The sequence below is a fragment of the Megachile rotundata genome, chromosome 15 (genome assembly GCF_050947335.1).
Source record: "Megachile rotundata isolate GNS110a chromosome 15, iyMegRotu1, whole genome shotgun sequence".
In the NCBI taxonomy this organism is placed as follows: Eukaryota; Metazoa; Arthropoda; class Insecta; order Hymenoptera; family Megachilidae; genus Megachile; species Megachile rotundata.
The window spans coordinates 4,061,728-4,082,750 of NC_134997.1; the positions used below are offsets into that span (position 1 = coordinate 4,061,728).

The 21,023-nt window shown below is 33.8% G+C and overlaps 2 protein-coding genes, 1 long non-coding RNA gene and 1 other non-coding gene across 4 annotated transcripts; 1 reads left to right on the forward strand and 3 right to left on the reverse strand.

Moving 5' to 3' along the window:
* Positions 1-1,559: 1,559 nt before the first annotated feature.
* Chc (clathrin heavy chain) lies at positions 1,560-11,435 on the reverse strand. Its single transcript, XM_003706300.3, has 15 exons — positions 11,001-11,435; positions 8,386-8,593; positions 7,184-8,142; positions 6,655-7,089; positions 6,125-6,578; positions 5,726-6,045; positions 5,383-5,648; positions 5,026-5,260; positions 4,517-4,899; positions 4,104-4,401; positions 3,578-4,018; positions 2,946-3,508; positions 2,632-2,854; positions 2,372-2,447; positions 1,560-2,298 (listed from the first exon to the last, which is right to left on the reverse strand). The coding sequence occupies exons 1-15, from the start codon at positions 11,040-11,042 to the stop codon at positions 2,165-2,167; spliced, it is 5,037 nt and encodes a 1,678-aa protein (XP_003706348.1). The 5' UTR covers positions 11,043-11,435; the 3' UTR covers positions 1,560-2,164.
* LOC143265852 (uncharacterized) lies at positions 2,258-2,950 on the forward strand. The gene is made up of 2 exons (XR_013040611.1): positions 2,258-2,324; positions 2,516-2,950. It is a non-coding gene; the product is annotated as an uncharacterized LOC143265852 (long non-coding RNA).
* Positions 11,436-12,506: 1,071 nt separating the features above from the next.
* RpLP2 (ribosomal protein LP2) lies at positions 12,507-13,882 on the reverse strand. The gene is made up of 4 exons (XM_003706299.3): positions 13,742-13,882; positions 12,994-13,166; positions 12,763-12,864; positions 12,507-12,676 (listed from the first exon to the last, which is right to left on the reverse strand). Exons 2-4 carry the CDS (start codon positions 13,163-13,165, stop codon positions 12,606-12,608), a joined length of 345 nt encoding a protein of 114 aa, XP_003706347.1. The 5' UTR covers position 13,166; positions 13,742-13,882; the 3' UTR covers positions 12,507-12,605.
* On the reverse strand, positions 13,231-13,306 carry LOC143265954 (small nucleolar RNA Me28S-Am982). The gene has a single exon (XR_013040731.1). It is a non-coding gene; the product is annotated as a small nucleolar RNA Me28S-Am982 (small nucleolar RNA).
* Positions 13,883-21,023: the final 7,141 nt, after the last annotated feature.

The following is a 21,023-nucleotide window of genomic DNA, read 5'->3' on the forward strand; positions in this document are numbered from 1 at the left end:
TTATTTCATTTTATACTGACTTCCAACATCGTAAACATAATTTTGGCTGCATATATAATATATATTCATATAATTAATGATCAATCTAAATATATGAAATTCCAAATTTACTAATATTTTATTTTAATGCACAATATCCAAACAATGATACAATTATATTACTATTAGTTTGCAGAACGGCGTTAAATACACTTTTTAATCTACAATTTTTATTTATTACATAATTTTAATGAAAGTGATGTGATTATTGGGAATGTTACAGATTCATGTTTATATTATCTAATTTTAATATTTTTATTTAATATATGCAGTTGAAATGACTGCAATTATTAAATACGAAACGAAAGTTACATGTAATACTCACAACATTACTGTGATGAACATTGTTCAAAATATGTTTGAAAATGCTTCAGGACCAGAATATTATCATACTATAGTTTTTAACTTTCGCTTTATACTTATAAATATAAGAACAATTTATAAGTATATATCTCTTATTCAATTTAAGATATGTGACAGAAAAATGTCACTCAAAACATCTTATGCAATAATTTAGCTCTTTTAGGAACATTGAATGTAAGATACGTCAGAAAAAAAATCGTTTTCTTGACATATCTTGTACACTGATCCTGATTCATCAATAGAGCATTTTATACAGACAATGTAGATCATTTAAAGAGCAGAAACGTCAACAACACGATTCTGCCATTTTCTACATATGCATTGGAATCTGATCTCCCAATTTACATTAATACTTGCATTATAACTTCATTACATATTAATACAATGAACAATACATCCAAATGGATATTATGTATACTTTGTATAAATCAAATTTGATGTGTAAAAGAATTTGAAATTATATTTCTAAAAATTAAACATTTTGATAACGTAAACAAAGTTGTTAATTAATTTATATAATTTAACACATTTAAATTTCACCAACGTTGTATACTTTAATATAACAGATACAAAAATATAAGATCAAAATGTTTTAAGCCAGCATAAACAATTTTGAATACATATATCTATACATCAATATCACGAAATTATTAAAGTGTTTTTCAACAAATTAATAAGATCATATCAGAAAACTAAATATACGTTTTTATTAGCAGAGTATATAACACTACTGTTCTATTTTTACATTTTTCACTGTTTAGGCAAATGCTAATTTTTATTTTTTCATGCCACAGTAATAACACACATAGATACCAAACTTATACACTGATAGACATACAAACGTATTTCACGTTTTACGATACTAAATGTCTAGATTACATTTTGTTTACAGACTTGCTAGCTTTATTTTCAATTGTTATACTGATGTACTGATATATGCAACATTTTTTTCAATTATTTTACTAGACATTTTGACGCTTATACATTTGACCATGACAACAATATTTTTCATGAATCTAGATAAATAGATTCCTCTTTATTACTATAAATTACATATCAGAATAGATATGAGCACAAATCTCAAATATTTTGTTTTCTTTAATACTCATTTATACATTTTTTGACCGAACTTTTTTTACTAGAAAGGAAGCACTCCATAATTTCGTGACATCTTTATTAATGTGAAACTTACAACAGGTATTTTTTTAAGGATCATTCATTTTATGTCATCTTATAACTAAAACTTTTTTCAATACTTAAACAAAGGCACATACGTACACAATACATTAATTTATCAATGAAACTATACCATAGGTACTTCATAAAATAATCTAAAATAAGAAAATTCAATTTAAAAAAGTTTTAACATAATATGAATTATTAAAATTAACTATTGCGTATTTGCTCTCAGAGACCATATTTCAAATATATTTCTAAAATATGTAAATATTTTTCATTACGATATATACCTTTTAAATAAACAATAATCAATATGCATCATTTGATTATTTTAATAGTAAATTAATTAGTCTATAAATGTATACCCATAATCTAAAAACTCGCGTGTAAACATTTTGTAGTTTACCTCGAATTCATTATATTTAATATGTTACAATTATTCTGCGGCAATACTTTTCTTTTTAATGATATTGTTTCAGCATTAATAGTAATCGTGAACTATTGAAATAATTTGTTCTACCTATATATTATAGAAAAGTAGATTTTGCTGATCTCTGTCATTGAACGTGTTGCTCATTGGCTTTCACATACCATAACCCTGGTACGCTGCAGTAGCTGGTGCATATACACTTTGTGGAGGTGCACCATAAACACCTGGAGGTGCGTAACCAGGTGCCATCATACCTGGTCCTGCCGTTAACATTAACTGTGGTTCCGCTTTAAACAATATTTTTATGAAAACGGTATGATATATCAGTTATAAAAATGAGTATAATATGAAAATACTTACGCATAATCATAGGCTTATGTTCTTGATGATCAGTTTCTTCTAAGCGTCGGCTTTCAGCTTCCTCTAATTTATCGACCTGCAACAAAAAAATAATTTTATATTCATATCACTAATTAATACAAATTTATGTGTGTCCCAGAATAGATGATGTCAATAAATTTTATTTCACATTTTCAATTTATAACACACATGTGAAATTACTTCCTTGTTAGCTGTAACATTCAATAGTATTATAAGCAATGTATTATAAGCAATGTTACCTTAGTAATATATTCTCGTGCGACTTGTATAAGGTACGGCATGGCAAAATGTAAAATACGATGTCTCCACGCAAGTTCCAAAATAACATCTGGATGAAGCAAGTCATAACAGTGAAATAGACATGCGGCAAAACAATCTTTTGACCCTCTTTCCAAGAACCATTCTAATAATTCTTGAGCAACTTCAGGATTTCGAGATTCTGCTGCATATTCCATAGCATCTCTGTTAAAACAAGTAACACAAAAATTAAAATAAACTGTAATAATGTAATATGTATTCAAAAAATAAAATTCCAAAAATCAATATTATTTACCTAAATAGTCGATCTTTTTTACAAAGTTCCACTGACTGTTTCCACCTGTTATTTCCTTTATATAAATATGCCGCAATTCTTCTAAATTCAATTAATTCGTGCTTTTCTAATTGTTGCGCTAATGCGATGTTATCAAAATTGTCGAATGCGTCAATTGATGTTCTAAGTCCTTGATAATCTTCTTCGTCGATAAGTAGGCCATTCAATGCCTCATTAATTGCTTTATTGTTTAATGTTTGAACTGACCTTAGATACGGTTTAACAAGTTGTAAATGTCCCGTTCTTTTGAAATATGCAACTGCTCTTGTATGATCCATGCGTGGAGCAAGCACAAGCAGTATATCATTCAAAAGTAGGGGCTTATATTCGACATAAAATTGTATCGCTTTGTAATAAAGTTCAACGTTTGCTACTTTAGTGATTACATCTTTGAAGTGACCTTCTCGCCATGCTTCTGTGGGATGTTGCATCATTGCAAGCACTGCATTATCGTATTCCTCGTATTTATCATACAAAAATACAAGCTCTGCCCATAAATGTGCTTGTTCCGCTGCTCGAAGTACCTATACATTTCATCAATGAAATATTGAATATAACGATAATTAAATGTATGTATTCAATTGAAAACTTACTTTTGGTATGTTAACGCGAGACCAAAACAGTTCAAGATGTTCTCTCATTCGCTGGGGCTTATATTTGCTGTAAAGTATAGCTAATTCAGTAAACATTCCCATGTGTGCTCTTTCGAGTCCTAACGCAGCTTCCAACAGATTAATTAATTCCTCGAAGTGTCCTCGATCTTGATAATAATTGATTAAATCTTCCAATTCGTCAGCATGTACAACTATATGTAGTCCGCACATCTGTGCTAATCTAAATTCACCGCTATCTACACAAGCAAAACAGACTTCCTTCCAAGTACGTGTCGAATTAGCTTTACGAGCACTGTCAACAGCACCTTGAAATTCTTTCAAATGGACAAGTGTAATGGCTAACCGTGCAAAATTCGATACATTGTTGTACAAAAGTTTAGCAGCATCATACAATTTAGCGTCAAAGCATCTGTCGGCAATCTAAAACACATAATACGAATTTAATGTAAATACCTCATCCAATTTTTATAATTTAATTTTCACAATGTATATAACAATTTAAAACCTTTTGTATATCGGCATGATTAGGACGCGAAATAAATTCTTCAAGATCTGCAAGTCTGTTAATTCTCGCATCCGCATATATCAATTCGCTTTCAATGAAAGATTCACGTGTCTTTTTGCGAGCCATTTGTAAATAACGGACTAAATCTTCCCAATGTGAAGTTCGATGTGCAGTTTCTACTACATCTACATATGCTGACGGATCATCCGCCTTAATAAAGCTATCAATGGCTTCTTTAACCAGACCTTGTTGTAACTGTGCTCTGGCTAATTGCGACCATACCGGTGGTTCATTACATCTAGAAAACATATTCATTTTTTAATAAATTAATTTATAAGAAATTATCTTAGTTATTTGATTATCTTATAGTTATTTGATAAATGGTTTCTTTAAATATTAACTTATTACTTTACCTTTCAGCAAATTCGTAAGCTCTGTCTAAGTTGTTAACTTGTTCAATTAAAACTTGGATAGCCGACGTATTAACATCGAATTTCTTAAAAATGGCGAAAGCTTCTTCATACAATTCATTGTTAATAGCTATGTTAGCAATATCAGGAGCATCGTAATTATCCAACCGATTGATATATTCCATTACGCGCGTACGATCAGCTTTTATTGCCGTTAGAATTAAAAGGTTTTGTAAATTGCGGTGATCACTGAACACACTACTATCAAGTACAATTTTTTCAAGAAGTTCAATTAATTCATTGGGTAAATCAGCAGTCATGAACGCTTTTACAGTAACCGATATGTCCTCAGGATCTTGAGTTTCTGACAAAGCTGTTTGTACAACCTATGAATAAGTATCTCGGTAATTTTATATTTTTTATAAAATCGGTTGGTATTATAAAACTAAAATTTCATTGGATATCCTTAAAAATTGTTAATTTTATTTTTGTCTCTTTTTAGAGATACTGACCTGATCAATTAATGGCCTTTTATATGGATTACTTTCAAGAAGAACTTCAGCCCATAAATCAGGATCTCTACGTCTTACCAAATATCTAGCTTCACTTTTGAAAAGGCTGTTTTCATTGCATACGCTTATTAACTCCCGATCGCACTGGCCACGCTCATACGCAATGCATGCTAAATGTGGATCACGTTTCTCACAATATTTTCCTACTACTCTACTGTCATAAAACTGATTTTCTCTGTAAGACAGAAATTAATTCATTTTAAAAAATGTTTATTTTTTTATATGGTTATAATTTTGTGTATGATGTAATATATTCTGATATAATATAATATAATATATAAAGGTTGGTAAACTTACTTTAAAAATCTTTCAGGATTATTGTTACTATCAATGTATATTTTTGCTAGTGCATTATGTGTTGCAGGCTCAATGCAACCTTCATGGACACGAGATTCTAGCCATGGAAGTAAAAGTTTTAAACGATTTCTCTTCTCAACTTCTTCCACAAGTTCATCGGTTGAAAATTGACCACGTACCACCAGAATTAAATTTTTTATTATATCCTCTGAACAATCCACATCTAACAGACCACCCACTACAACTGGTAGACGTGACGGATTTACCTAAAGTTAAAACATACTGATAAAGCACTATGTTCAAAAATCTCAATCTAAGTCTAATGTGCATAAATGTTACTTACTTTTTGAACATAAATTTCTATGTATTTTTGTAAATTATTACGATAAAGATACAGCACAAGATCATGTACAAAATCAAATCTATCACAAACAATAATCAAAGGCAACTGATCCGGTAATTTTGCTTCTTTCAAGAAGTTTTTGACACGTTCTGGATTGTAGCAATTACTCTCTCTACAGATTCGTTCAACTTCTTTAATTTGACCAGTTTTACAAGCTGCTTGAATATATTTAAAATGTACTTCTTGATCTTGACTAAAGTTAACAATAGATCCCAAGAAATAAAACAATCCCTCGTATGATTTGAAGCTTTCAAATAAATCTATAAGTAATAATAGTGTTAAACACATGAAGTTTAATCAATTTTAGAAGAGTAATTAATTTTAAAATACTGTAAATACCTATTAAAGCTTTAGTAGTTAATTGTTCATGATACTTTGTAGCAATTTGAATGCAAATCTGTAAATTTTGTCTTATATTAGCAGTTAACATTGCTTTCAAACATTCCAAAGAATCTTCAACTGATAATGTTCCGAAGAATCCAACAAGCCAATCAGGAGATAGTAAATGTGTATGAACTACAGCTCTCTTAATATCATACAAGTCAGTATAATGTTCCAAAGCACGCTGTAATAATCCAGCTTTTTCACATAACTGTGCAATATGGGCTCTATCGTAGTGAGTAAACATTTGATTTCCTAAGATCGCATCAGCAACTTGTGGAGCAGACATCAAGTTCATTTCTAAAAGTCGTGTTTGCAATGCCCCTTCACTCGGTCGATTATTTTTTAAAGCATCTAACAAAAATGCTGTACATTGCTGAACCATATTTTGTTCCATAAATATATCCACAATCTGAAGGATAAACATATACTTATAATAAAACATTCTTTAATTTGATATATGTTATGAACAATATTACAACAATTACCTGGTTAATGTCAGCTAAAGGTTCATCATCTTGAACTAACATTTGGGCGAATGCTACACCCTGATCTGGATTAATTCTCATGACATTCCTCAGCAAAAATATGTAATCAGGAGTGTAAGAAACTTTTTTGGCATACAGTACAATTTTCTGGAATTGACCAGTTTCTGCAAAACATTGTATAACTTTGTTGGGAACATTAGCTCTTAAATAAACACTAAGTGCTAATGTTGGATCAGCTTGCTTCACCAGGTCACCCAATTCTTCACTGCATTCTAGTTTGTCTTCCTTTAACCATTTTTCAAGAAGTTGTTTACGACCTTGCACGAGCACCGGACGACATAGCTCCAAAGACTCATATTTGTTTAATTGTCCTTGGTCTAAAAGTATTCCAAAATATTGTAATAGAGGAGATGTTTGTCCTTGCGTAGTTGGTACCTAATATGATATACAAACAATTATTTTCAAATAAAAATATTGTATATATTATATTTAAGTACAAATTTATAACACAAAATAATTATAAACATACTTGTTGAAATCGTTGAATAGTAGCTGGAGTTCGAAGTATTCCTTTTGGAGCATTTGCTGCAACTTTAGCTGCTTCTGCATACTGTCCATTTTGGAAAAGCATGTTAAATTTCCTCACAAACAAGTCTTCAGCTCCTGATAAATTATTTCTTACTGCCATTCGCAATGCAAGTTCTGGATTCTGTAGTACTCCATTTATGTATGGGATTATATTTTCTTCGTCAACAGATACAGATAATACTTGACCTTTACGATTTACTCCTATTATACCACCAGATGCTTCGTGTGGAGCAGTAACAAAAATAGTCTCTCCAGATATGCGATTCATAAATATACATGTAGCAGATTCAATATCATACATATGTATATAACCATATTTTGTTATTAAATATATAACATCATATTTTGAACTGACTTGCATTGCTACAGGAAAATCATTTCCTGCTTCTGGTGGGAAAAAAACATCAACTGCTTTTTTTGGAAAAGCAAGATTACCAGCAGGAGGCTGACCTACTTCAATAATATGGAGTTTTGCACCTTGGACCGTCCTGACAGCAAAACAGAATAAGTTACTTGGCTCTGCGTTTCCCTCCATTTTAAACTGTGCAAAAGAAGCAGCATGTCCTTCAATTGGCTGAGAACATTTTCTTTCTACAGAATAAAGTTGCATTGCACCAACTACTCTGTTGTGCTGGGCAGAAATACCAATTAATAAAAGCCATGTTTGTTTTGGATCAGTTCTATAGTTAATTATTTGACAGCCATTTAGTGAAGAATGTCGATCAAACATTTTGTTTGGAGTTGACTCTCCTTCCATAGACCAGTGATAAACTGCAGTTTCTGTTACTAATGCCAGCGTATTCAAAGATATCCATTTCCAGAAAACTACATCTTCTGTCATTGTATGAGCTTTCATTTTTGATTTCATTTCTATGTTGAAAATTTGAAGTGTTTTCATTGCTATTGTAAAAAAAAAGCATATCGTATTACAGAGGAAGAAGCTTTAATTTCTGTGTTATTTCAAGTATTAAAAATATAATGTACTGATGGTAGTAGTATAGATATGATTGCACGTTGGCACATTTTTTGTTAGGTATAATTAGTTCTAATAATCTGAGTGACACGTATGTGTGCATGTGTAAGGATATATTATGTATATATATATTATGTACATAGATTATTTGACTAAACTTTATTCTATACCTTTTAAAGCAATTACTTTGCTTGCAGGATTCATAATTGCAGAATCTGCAGAAATAGGTCTTCTGATAGGATTTGCAGAATCATTCATGTCAATAATAACCACTTGCGCAGTATCACCAACTTTTTCTCGAACGCAAATAAATTTATCAGATTCCATGGTAAGTGTATTAAAGCTAACATTGTTAGCGTTAATTCCAACAGCTGTAAGCTATAACAATTAATTATGTAGTTAGATAAATTAATTATGTAGTTTCCAATCATTTATTTAATGAAATAATAATGTTATTATTTACTATTTTTGTCTATTATAATCTTAAATCAATCTGTTTAAAATAAATATAAGTATCAAATCTGCAAGTTAAAACTCAATCACTTAAAATTTTTTCCAAACAATAGGAAAAATATATTCGGTATGACATGTTATAATTAAATGTATAATGTTTGAAAGCTTGAAAAGATGAATGATTGAATTTTATAAAAAGGATGATGACTTCAAATATCAAAATTGTCTTTGTACATAGTGGTAGAATAAAAATAACATTAATTTCTAATGCTGGTTGTCATAATCAATAAATATCAATTCAGTCACAAATATATAGTCATGTATAGAGATAAAACCTCAAAGAAGTAAAACATATAAAGTGAAACATTGTATTTGACAGTAGAAGATTATAAACATAACAAAAGCAACTGGACTTTGTATTAACAGAATTGTGTCACAGATTAAATTATAATAAACATTTACTATGATTTAGGAAATTGCACAATATGGCTCAAACAAATTGTTCAAATAAAGAGTAACCTACCTAACTAACCTTAGTATTTTGTAGCTAAAGTTTATTAAGCATAGTAAAATTATTACAAAAGATTTTAATATGATATAAGCAACTGTTTCAGTTAGTAATAGGTAGAAAAATCTCTTCCTAAAGATCTCTTTTTCATCCAAGATAACATAATTAGTAGGAAAACTTCCTTATAGAATTTGTAGACCAATATTAAATTATACTTAGTTACAGTTATAATGATTCATCTTAATCACCAGAAATACAAGGTATTTCAGAATGAATAGTATAATCTAAGAGTATTTAAGATACATATTTCAAAATGGATAGTACAACTTAAAAATAATTGTTCTATGTGATAAGAAAATAAAAATTTTTTATTTTTGGAAAAAAAAATGACTTTCAAAATCTGCCGAATGTACATAGACTTAGCTCGAAACGTCACAGTCCGCTACCATAACTTGATGTCAAGAAAATCTCCTTTTACACCTATCTGTTATGTATACAATATTCTAAATGTTATAACGTACTTATGATTCAATTTCATTTACGGCTAATTTTTTTTTACTTTATTGTTTGTTAATATCAGTGCAGTAAAATACAAAAATTCCGAACAGGTAAATTGTACTAAAAAAATCTGCCGATAACGTTTTTACGAAATACGTCTTTTTAACTCTGCTTTGGATGTTAAGGATATGAAGCAATCTTTCAAATTTTTGAAATGTATGTCGCTATAATTAATTTGAAAATTTATGCAAGTAATCCTTTATTATTAAGTTTTTAAATATTACAAGGCAATTTGTTTAAATAAATGGCTGTACAGAATCAATTGGATCTAAAGATTCGAAAACAGGTTAATTATCGTCATCTTTACAAAACTAAAATTACTATTTATAATTATATATCCTCCGATTTTACGACACAGAAAATATTTCGGGTATCATCAATCATGAACTACAATAAATTAAAGAAAAGTTATTTTATTAGTGCGGTATTTGCAAAGAAACAATTTTACGATGAATTGAAATTTTGCTCTCGATAATCGGTTACAAATACACGTGCATTAGACAGATTTTAAAAATTATTTTCTTTACAAACGAATGAAATTTATTTTACAATTTTGATTTATATTTTCGTATAGAGCCATTCCTTCTTGTCTTGTACCACCTGTTTTAAGGGATTTCGTACCTTTATTTTAATTAAAAATATAACTCTTGTCCATTAATTTAAATAAATTTAATAAAACAGACTATTGCATATTCAATAATACTCAATAAGGTACTTATTTCACATAGAATATAAAACAAAAAATACATAATGATATTTCATTACAAATATCGAAATATATTTCGTAAAAAATCACAGCTTGCCATTTGTAGGAACTACTGTGTAACATATATTTCGTAGATGAAAGATTTTAATTAGAAAATTCATGATGTACAAAGACGGAAATAAGGGGCGTATATGCTGAGTAGACGTGGCTCTCATTGATAAAAAAAATCAATTTATTTTTCTCACCGACTTCACTATATAGAATACCATGACTAGTTAACCTCAATCGCATTTTATTACGTACATATTAAAAAATTTATGGAAATTTATATGTATGTACGAAGAAACATGAAATCAGATTATATCTGTCAAAGTAACGTCAATTTGGGAGATTTGAATAAAACTTCCGCTTCATCATTACAATAGTAAGTGATAGCAAGAAGACTTGTCAAAAAACTGATAAAACTGTTAAATCAAATTGAAAATGCGAATGGCAAAAAGAGATTTATTGACGACGTGTCGAAATAATAGAAGAACCGGGCATGAAAGCAGGTCACCTACCTGGAGATGTTCTTGAAACCTTATGGGTAGTAACTGCGTCATTTTTCCAGTGTTATTTTCAGGGTTTTAACAGCCGCCGTTAGTTAATTGAAATTCTATTGCGGCCGTATACCGTTCCTATGTACAACTGTTTTGGCTTATGGTGCGCTTCTCAACCAGAAAATCTAAGCTCGACCATCAGCGCACAAAACCAACTGACGCAAACTGAATGCCGTCACTACTTGCCGCTGACACCCATCATGGCCGTCAACGACCGCCCCTCTATCTAAAAATAGTTCTTCAAGTACAAAAGTATTCCGATCGATTCTATATACTGATATCACCGAACGTTTGCAAACGCATCAAAATAGTAATTACGTGCACCAAAAGTATCAAAATACTAATCGATTGTGATTATCATTACGATTGAACAAATTTAAACGTTCAATAGTTTTAGAACCATAGATCTAGGAATATAGGGACAGAGCATATCCTTCAGAGGAGGGAAGCCATTGCAGGACAAGATAAACGAATACTCAGATTCAATTGGCTATCGTTTAGTACAACTTCAAATTGAAAATTACTTAACTTCTTTAGTTTGAAAATTCTAAATTTCGAAATTCTTAAATTTGAATATTTAAAAATCTGTAAGTTAAAAATTTGTAAACTTATAATAGTGTGTGCGCTTAAAAAAATATTCACCTGTTTGGCATTAACCTATAAATCTGTATTAATCGATGATTTCTAATTTCTGAGAATTGGCGGTATGTACAAAACATGCGCAGAAAAGTAACGAATCAAATTTGTGTATCGACTATTACAACCCTCCTCTCTTATTGACTTCTTTATCCCTATATTCCTAGATCCATGGTTAGAATATGCAACTGGATTTTATTATAAATCTTGAACTCTTTCATCTATTTTCCTCTCCCATTGCTTGATTGTAAATGAAGTCACAATGACACACAATTGTATACGTTATGTTGTTATATACTTTTCCAGTATCTTCATAAATACTTATTTTTTAACATATAACGGGAGCCTTATATAATCGCATTAGGGATTATTGTAAATATCTTTTCAAATAAACCGATTAAGAAACACAAACCGAAATAAAAATATCTGACAAAACTTAGTACTTTAAATTACAAACCTTTGATCAAGGTTTATTAGTAACTAACCAAGCTGAAAGTTCTTATCTCTATATAATAATAAAGCCAAGAAGTTGTCTGGCTGCGGCGAACGTGGTGAGATCCCCTTCCTGACTTTTGTTTACCTTTTGTTTTAGTAGATTCTTCTGCTTCACCATAACATCAATAACAATATTAACAAACAACTACATAATAATACTTACACCTCCACACACATTTTTATAATATTCCTCCAAATCCAATATTATTATTTAATGAAACGCATTTAATTTAATCTTAATGAGTAATTTAAAAACAGTGTCTTTTTAAACCTAATCGTCGTTGACGTCAGTCAACGACTAACTGACCTACTAGTTTATAATAAAGACAAAGTTGATTATAGTAAATTAAAAATACAATTTATTTTAAAATGTTGTCAGAATGTATTATACATAATTTGTAGATGGTCATTACACAGTTATTACTGTTATTTAATTTAATCAAAAAGACCAAAGCCCATGTCATCATCTTCCGATTCAGATTCTTCCTTTGCTGGTTTTTTCTCTTCTGTTAAGAAAAATTAAATAAAATTAAATTCTAATAACATACTAGAATTTTTAAATTACAAAATACTTAAATAAAGCAAACTTTACCTTTCTTTTCTTCAGCTGGAGCAGCAGCAGCTCCAGCTGGTGCTGCAGCTGCACTTACAGCTGCAGCTCCACCAACTGGCATGGACGCTAACTTCTCACGTCCTGGAATTATTCAAGGTTAATTTCAGTATTCTTTCATTGAAATTTCAGACAATATGTCAAACAATAACAAGTTTGTGAATATATTGTATTAATGTAAACTAGTGATAGAAAAATAAGAAATAATCATACCTTGTGCGATAAGTTCATCAATTGATTTTCCATTTAGTTCTGATATAACTATTTTAAGTTTTTCAGCATCTGCTTCAATTCCAACAGATGATAAAATTTTTTCAATATCATTTTGAGTAGCTGAGGGCTTGCCCCCCAGGACAGCCAAAAGATAAGCGGCCACGTAACGCATTCTGGAAAGTATAAAAATTTGTATCAATCTCTTGATTAATTTACAAAGTATTCTTTACGTTAAACAATTGCTCTCAGTTAAAAATATATACCATCATAATGATCAGTCGAAAGATGGTGATTATTTTAATCATCATGTATATTAATAAAATTTTCAAATAAAGTAGCAAAATAGTAATTGTTAAATAAAAATAAAAATTAAATATAAACTTTAAATAGAACAGATTTAAATACAATCTGTCTTTAGGTGTATTTACTTCCATAATTGCTTTTTAGATTTCACACACCGTTAGAGTATTAAATTAATACTATAAATTTTATTACTTCGCACATATATATTTGAATAAAAATATAAAAATACCGATATTAAAAATATAAACGTTTTATTCTGTTTTTTCGACAATATGCATAAACTTTTCACGTGATAAATGCTAGCGGTATGAATCGCATCGTAAAACATCTTAAAACGTAATACGTTATTTTGTAATTCAACTCTATTATTTGATTAATTAAAATGTTATGTAGTTATAATACATAATATTATTTCTTTAAATTATACTTTAATGTGTATATTTACCTTTAAGTCTTACGACACGAAACGTGGTTCACGCTTCACGAGAATAATACGTTCTCAGCGAAACGTTAACAAACAGTAAAAGAACGTTTAGGAAGAGATAAGTAAGAGAGGAAAGCTAATTCTCTTAAATGTAGTATAGCGCCATCTGTTAATTAAGCGTTAAGTCATGATTTTTAACAGTGTTGCGTTTACCGTCCGCGGTCTAGGGATTTTGGGATGTGGGTAAGTTAACCCGTGGAGCGCTGAGGCGCTCTGCTCGCGGTGTGCAATAATGATTCGAGACGGATTTAAGATGGAAAACGACTAAGTCCAACTATTTATTTAGAAAACTATCAAAGTACTTTTTACAAAGCGAACTGGTGCGTAAGGAATACAAAATTAGTCTGATCGTTCTGCGCTTGGCGGAGGAGATCTTCGGGTGATGCGGATCGATGCCCCTTCCTCGCTGAATCCTGGATCCTCCCTCAGGATCATCCCTTGTCCAATGGTGGAGGAGTCCACCCCTGTCCGATGTGGGCCCCTTCTCCTGGCTGTGGTCCACCCTCAGCCGCGTGGTGGTGGAGGCTCCGCCAAGACGCGGGAACGTAACATTGAACATGTGCGTAGAGAAAGCGTGAGACCCAGAGAACGCGAAAACAAAGTCCTTGTATTAGGCGAAAATTTACGACCCTCTTCGAGTGCATGAAAAGACAGGATATTCGTGAGAGATCTTGAAACCTTCAAGAACTGTACGCGACTTAGTCGAAAACAACATATTCGATACGGTCCCTAATAAATTAATCTCTACAAACATTCAAAGTGAAGCTACGTTTATTCTCTGGATTCCCAAACTTTCCCAAGCATGAACACCCACGTCGAGTGGCTTTAACAATATAAGCTTTGTCTATTGTACATGATTGCACGCTCAGATAGTTTAAATTTCGCTCTTAATTTATGGTCATCGATATAACAAAGTACAGACGCGCTCTGTAAATATCCTCACGGTCGTGTTGCCATACTACAATGACTATATTCAGGATGATAACAAGTACGCTTGCGTTACACCTCCCCCCTTATTTAAAAAGGTGTTTTCATAAAACAGCTTTTCGCTCAGATCAACGCGCCAAACAAAAGTGAGTATTTATAACAATTCATCTTACGCTCTTACTCCATACAAATACAATAATCTTGCACAAAAATCCGTAACATGGTTCAGACAACAAACATAACCATACAAACTAAATATATAACAGTAACACCATAAATTTGAGATACAAATTCCAATAATTAACAGTTAATAACAATATGACATACAGCACACAAAAATTTACTCGCTTCCTAATCGCTCTCAACAGGATCGTCTAATCTAATATGCGCTAACTTAAGTTTATTGGTATGTACTATTTTAAATTTATTTTTTCCTAATTCCAATTCCGCTGTTAGATCATTAAACATTCTATTTATTCTATAAGGGCCTATCCAATCACAATCAAATTTCGAAGTTCTGGGCTCTCTAAGCAGATATACAACATCATCTACATTAAATTTACATGGATTAAGCGTTCTATCATAATAATTTTTGCTCCTTTGCTTTGCTTTTTCCAGATTACGAGCTGCAGTAGACTGTGTGGTGGTAATTTTAGTAAAGAGTTCATCAAAATGCTGTGTAAAGGTTCTAGGTGCTTGCCCCTTGGCAAATTCAGAAGGTATGTTGGCCTTAACGCCAAAAACCAACTCATGAGGAGTAAAGCCTGTAGCCTCATGTACAGAGGTGTTATATGAGAAGATACAAAATCTTATCCAATCATCCCAATTCCTTTCTGTACAATAATGCTTTAGGTAATTAATGAAACTTCGGTGTGCCCTTTCTAGAGAACCTAGCGACTGTGGATGGAAAGCTGTAGAAGTTATTCTTTGTATCTTGAAAATCCTACAAAAATTCTTCATCACTTGACTGGTAAAATTCCTCCCCTGGTCAGTGTGAATTACTCGTGGGCAACCGAACCTACTGATGAATTGCTCGGCAAGTGCATGAGCAACTGTTACCGTGTCTATAGTTCCTATGGGTATTGCATCAGAATACTTTGTAAGATTATCCTGTATAGTGAGTAAATACTGATTGCCTTTATTAGTTACAGGAAGTGGTCCAACTATGTCCATTTGAACCTTTTCAAAAGCCTTTCGAGGAGTATCCGTAATTAACATCGGCTGTTTGATTTTTGTGGAATAATTCTTATTCTTTTGGCAACTTGGACAGGATCGAACGAACTCTGCTATTTCCTTCGCCATGCCTGGCCAATAGAAACGTTCACGAATAAGCTGATACAATTTGTAACTTCCTCTATGGCCTCCTACTACCGAATCATGATATTCTTGGATAATCTGCGATCGTCTTGACCTTAGCGGGACTTCAACCTCACCAGCACACAAAGTAATTACGTATTCTGAGTTATTGAAAATTTGCTTGAGTAATCCCGTGATATCATTCCGCTCAGAAGCATTAAACCTATCTGAATCTACTAAAAGACTGAAGGTTTTAGAACCCAAAGTGTCGAGAAGTGTTTTTAATGATTTTAAAGATGATTCGACATGGCTAAAATCTAATTCATCCTGAGGTTCGATTTTGTAAAACAATAGGTAGACAGAATATTTATCATGCGGGAAAACCATGGCATCGCCAAGCTCAATGTGATATTGCTGCATCTGATCCGACGAAAACCCAATTCGACTTAGTAATCCCACAGTGGTCTGAGAAGTATCATTACAACTTAAGGGAATAAAATGAACAAGGTTGTCTTGACGCATAAAAAGATTATCTTCTACATTAAATATAGCAGGTAAGGAGGAATTGGATACCGTAGATCTATCTATTTCATTATCCACATTACCGATCAAAACTTTACTTTGACTATCAGTCTTACTATTTACATTATCAGAATTTACCACTGCCCCTTGTTTCTTTCCAGAGATTTCTACCGAGGTCACTACCCCCCTAGGATGCCCTGTGCAAGCTTGCCCACGCTCAATTGCAACTACCTTGCCCGACTCTACCGGTCTTATTTGTGAAACAGCATACTCCTTGAAACAGGTAACGTGTAAGCACGTATCCACGCACGCTAGGCATTGCTCGGAAGAAGCGCGTAAATGCACACTAGACAATCCGACATAGCGCGAATCGTGGCGCACTGAGCAATTTAATAGCTCATCTGACTCCACAAAACAAGCGTCGTGTAAGCGCGTACCCACGCACGCTGGACTTTGCTCGGGAGAAGCGCGTAAATCCACGCTAGTCAACCCGGCATAGCGCGAATCGTGGCGCACTGGGCAAGTTACCGCTGCCTTTATATCCTCAAAACCACGCCACACTGAGCAATTCCATGTTCTTTCCAAATCCACAAAACCGCGCCGCACCCGCATGTAACTTCTGGGGTGGAATTTCACGGCCGGCCCAGCATACTCAGCTGTGACCTCATCACTCACCCACCCGATTCTACTGATCGAGGTGGGGGTGGTAACACAACACTCACCCGAATCTACCGTTCGAGGTGACAACAACATTTCACTTCCACGGGGATCATACCCCTGCGATGGCACAAGCTGCACCTCAAGCCCGAAGGTTTCTTGAGTGGGTAATCCTATACTAGTTTTACATGAACTTCCTGATGACAACGTTTCCAAATTCAAATTCTTTTGCATTCTACTAGTGACCTCGTTTTGCTCAGCTGCTGCCTTCCTGCGCGCTAGGAATGCAGTAGCCACAAGTAACTCATTTTCGACAAACAGCATTTCATCCATTCCGGCCGTTTCAGAACCTGCAATTGGTATCTCATCTGCGCAAATGAGCACCCCTTCCAGACCCCGTGAACCGGAATTAGAATCCATGCTAGACCTTACGGTTTGTGATTGAGGATTACCTACTCGGTGCTCATCAATTTGCGAAGAAATATGCGACAAATTAGAAGGAGTTGGCCCAGCCGGAGTCATGAAAACATTATTATTAATAGTACTACTGGCAGGGATTGTCGCACCGTCCGACGCACCCCAACCCTGAATCGCAGGCTGGACAGGAATTATAGAGGATTCGTGTACCCGTGTCTCAACCCTTCCGAACGAAGTAGAAGATTCAATGCTAGGTGTTTCAGATACAACGTCCTCTACTAGAACGACACTACTACCACGCAGTCTATTTCTACGACGTCTTTTGATTCTTACTAATTTCTTTAGGAATGGCGGCATTTTAAAGATCTAACAATTACAACTATGCCCAGAACTCTTGAATCTGATTGCTTACAATCTAAACTTACAGTTTGTTGCCTCAACTGAATAATATTCTGCCCAAAATCGCACGGAGTTCTTTACGTAGTTCTTGCTTCCACAGATGTACTGCTCCGTCGGTGACCCGTTGAACAGGGATGACCTCAGTTTATGGGACGGTCCACAGGTACTCCAACTCGATGGTCCCCAGCTCAGCAACAGGTACTCCGGTCCGACTGTAATCCGCTGCTTCCAGGTGGCCTTGGCTCCGTGAAAAGTCCTCTCAGTGGCCCGATAGCGATGTGGACAATGTGCGTGTGATTCCGGTGGATGGCCTGCGCGGCAGCCGAAATCACCTATCTCTGGTATTCACCCTTCGCTCTTGGGGAAACCGCGCCAAAACCCAAGAGAGAGAAGTTGCACTTCCTCGATTTATGTCTACTTTTCACAAAGTTCAATAAAACAGTTTATAAAGCGTTCAGTCAATTTATTTAAAATACACCCGCGAGCCGGTTAAGTTTTCAAATATACGATAAGTCTGTCACAATCACTTTCCAACTAACACTCTTTAAAGTTTATCGCTTCTACTAATTGTCTTTTTAAACTGTCCCTTTTTGAAACGATCCCTTTTTGAAACTATCCCACCGCTGTCACCAAAAATGTTGCGTTTACCGTCCGCGGTCTAGGGATTTTGGGATGTGGGTAAGTTAACCCGTGGAGCGCTGAGGCGCTCTGCTCGCGGTGTGCAGTAATGATTCGAGACGGATTTAAGATGGAAAACGACTAAGTCCAACTATTTATTTAGAAAACTATCAAAGTACTTTTTACAAAGCGAACTGGTGCGTAAGGAATACAAAATTAGTCTGATCGTTCTGCGCTTGGCGGAGGAGATCTTCGGGTGATGCGGATCGATGCCCCTTCCTCGCTGAATCCTGGATCCTCCCTCAGGATCATCCCTTGTCCAATGGTGGAGGAGTCCACCCCTGTCCGATGTGGGCCCCTTCTCCTGGCTGTGGTCCACCCTCAGCCGCGTGGTGGTGGAGGCTCCGCCAAAACGCGGGAACGTAACATTGAACATGTGCGTAGAGAAAGCGTGAGACCCAGAGAACGCGAAAACAAAGTCCTTGTATTAGGCGAAAATTTACGACCCTCTTCGAGTGCATGAAAAGACAGGATATTCGTGAGAGATCTTGAAACCTTCAAGAACTGTACGCGACTTAGTCGAAAACAACATATTCGATACGGTCCCTAATAAATTAATCTCTACAAACATTCAAAGTGAAGCTACGTTTATTCTCTGGATTCCCAAACTTTCCCAAGCATGAACACCCACGTCGAGTGGCTTTAACAATATAAGCTTTGTCTATTGTACATGATTGCACGCTCAGATAGTTTAAATTTCGCTCTTAATTTATGGTCATCGATATAACAAAGTACAGACGCGCTCTGTAAATATCCTCACGGTCGTGTTGCCATACTACAATGACTATATTCAGGATGATAACAAGTACGCTTGCGTTACAACAGAAACGTAATATATCTATTGGGAAAAATGATACACTGAACGTTATAACTCAATAAATGTATTTTTTAGGACAATTGTATTTATAACAAAAAGAAATGTCTGTATAATTCAGTTTTTATAAATGACTACGTTTCCATCGAGAGTTCAAATCGGGTCAGAGTCGGGTTAGAGTCGGGTTGGGGTGAGCGCTTTTACGGTGGAAACGACACTTTTACGGTAGTTGAACTCTACCCTACAAAATTTTAGGGTAGCGTTCAATTGGGTTCGGTGGAAACGACAAGAGTCGAGTTCGTGATGCCAACATAACAAATCCAAATTGCATTGTGTATCACGTGTTGTATTAATCGGTGTAGAAGAGGTTATTATTACTTTTTGTGGGTGATCTTGTAATCTGAGAAATAATTTTTGTATGTTATTTTGATATTGTAAAATTAATATTGCTCTCCTTTACATGTCAGAATATGGTAGTTGACTTTGTGCAGTTGGTAATGTTCAACCCTGCCGCAACTCCAACCCGCTACTCAAACCCGACTCTAACCCGACTCTGACCCGATTTGGACCCTCGATGGAAACGTAGTCGATGGAAACGTAGTCATGGAAACGTAGCATATGCAGCATAAAATACATATATTACAGAGTTGTCACGCTTACGTCAAAGTGTAGGTATACTATAAAATGGCGACGCGAGCAAAATCAGGGGGAATGTTACCTAAGCGCCCCGTTTTTTAAAAAGATAATAAATAAAGCAACGAGAGACAATATTCGACAAGAAAACTACTCTTTTTAGCGAAACAGAGGTCATAGCCAATTTAAATGCCTATACCAAATGAATCGAGAGTAGGAATGCGATTTCGACGTGGTATATGAACATGGCGGCACAGAGTAAATCAGGGGTAACACTCACTGTCGGCATCTCTGTTCTCTCGAAAACCAAACAATAGCTATAACAAGAGGCAACGCTAGACAAGGAAACCCACCTCCTAGAGAGAGATAGAGGACACAACCAATTTAAATGCCCAAATCAAAAGAATCGGGGGTGCGCATGTGCCTAGTGTAGAAGTATGGCGGTCGAAAAAGAATAGTTTAAACCTGCATTTTCACCAGTAATTTATTTGTAATAGATATTATGTCATATCTCTGCATCACATTCATCTGTAATTTTTTGTGATATATAGTTTTTCATTTTCTTATAAGTTATGTAATAATCATTTCCTAGATACATATTCTTCAAATATATTTTGTAGAGTAATCATTTGGTATATTCTTTTTTTTTTCAACTTTTCAACGACGTAAAATTGATGCAAATACTTCAAAAGACAATATTAGTAATATACAAAAAATTTATTATAAACACATTCCTAATTATTAGAGATTGACATGAAACTAGATTCGCTTGATTTAAATTTTCCACTCGTTTATACAACTAATTTAAAGGGACAGCGCAGCGGTTTCGAAAGATCAAAGGTGCTGATAGAGAGTCAGCAGACATTTTGAACAATCTTTGAACTGACAATTAGACTATTG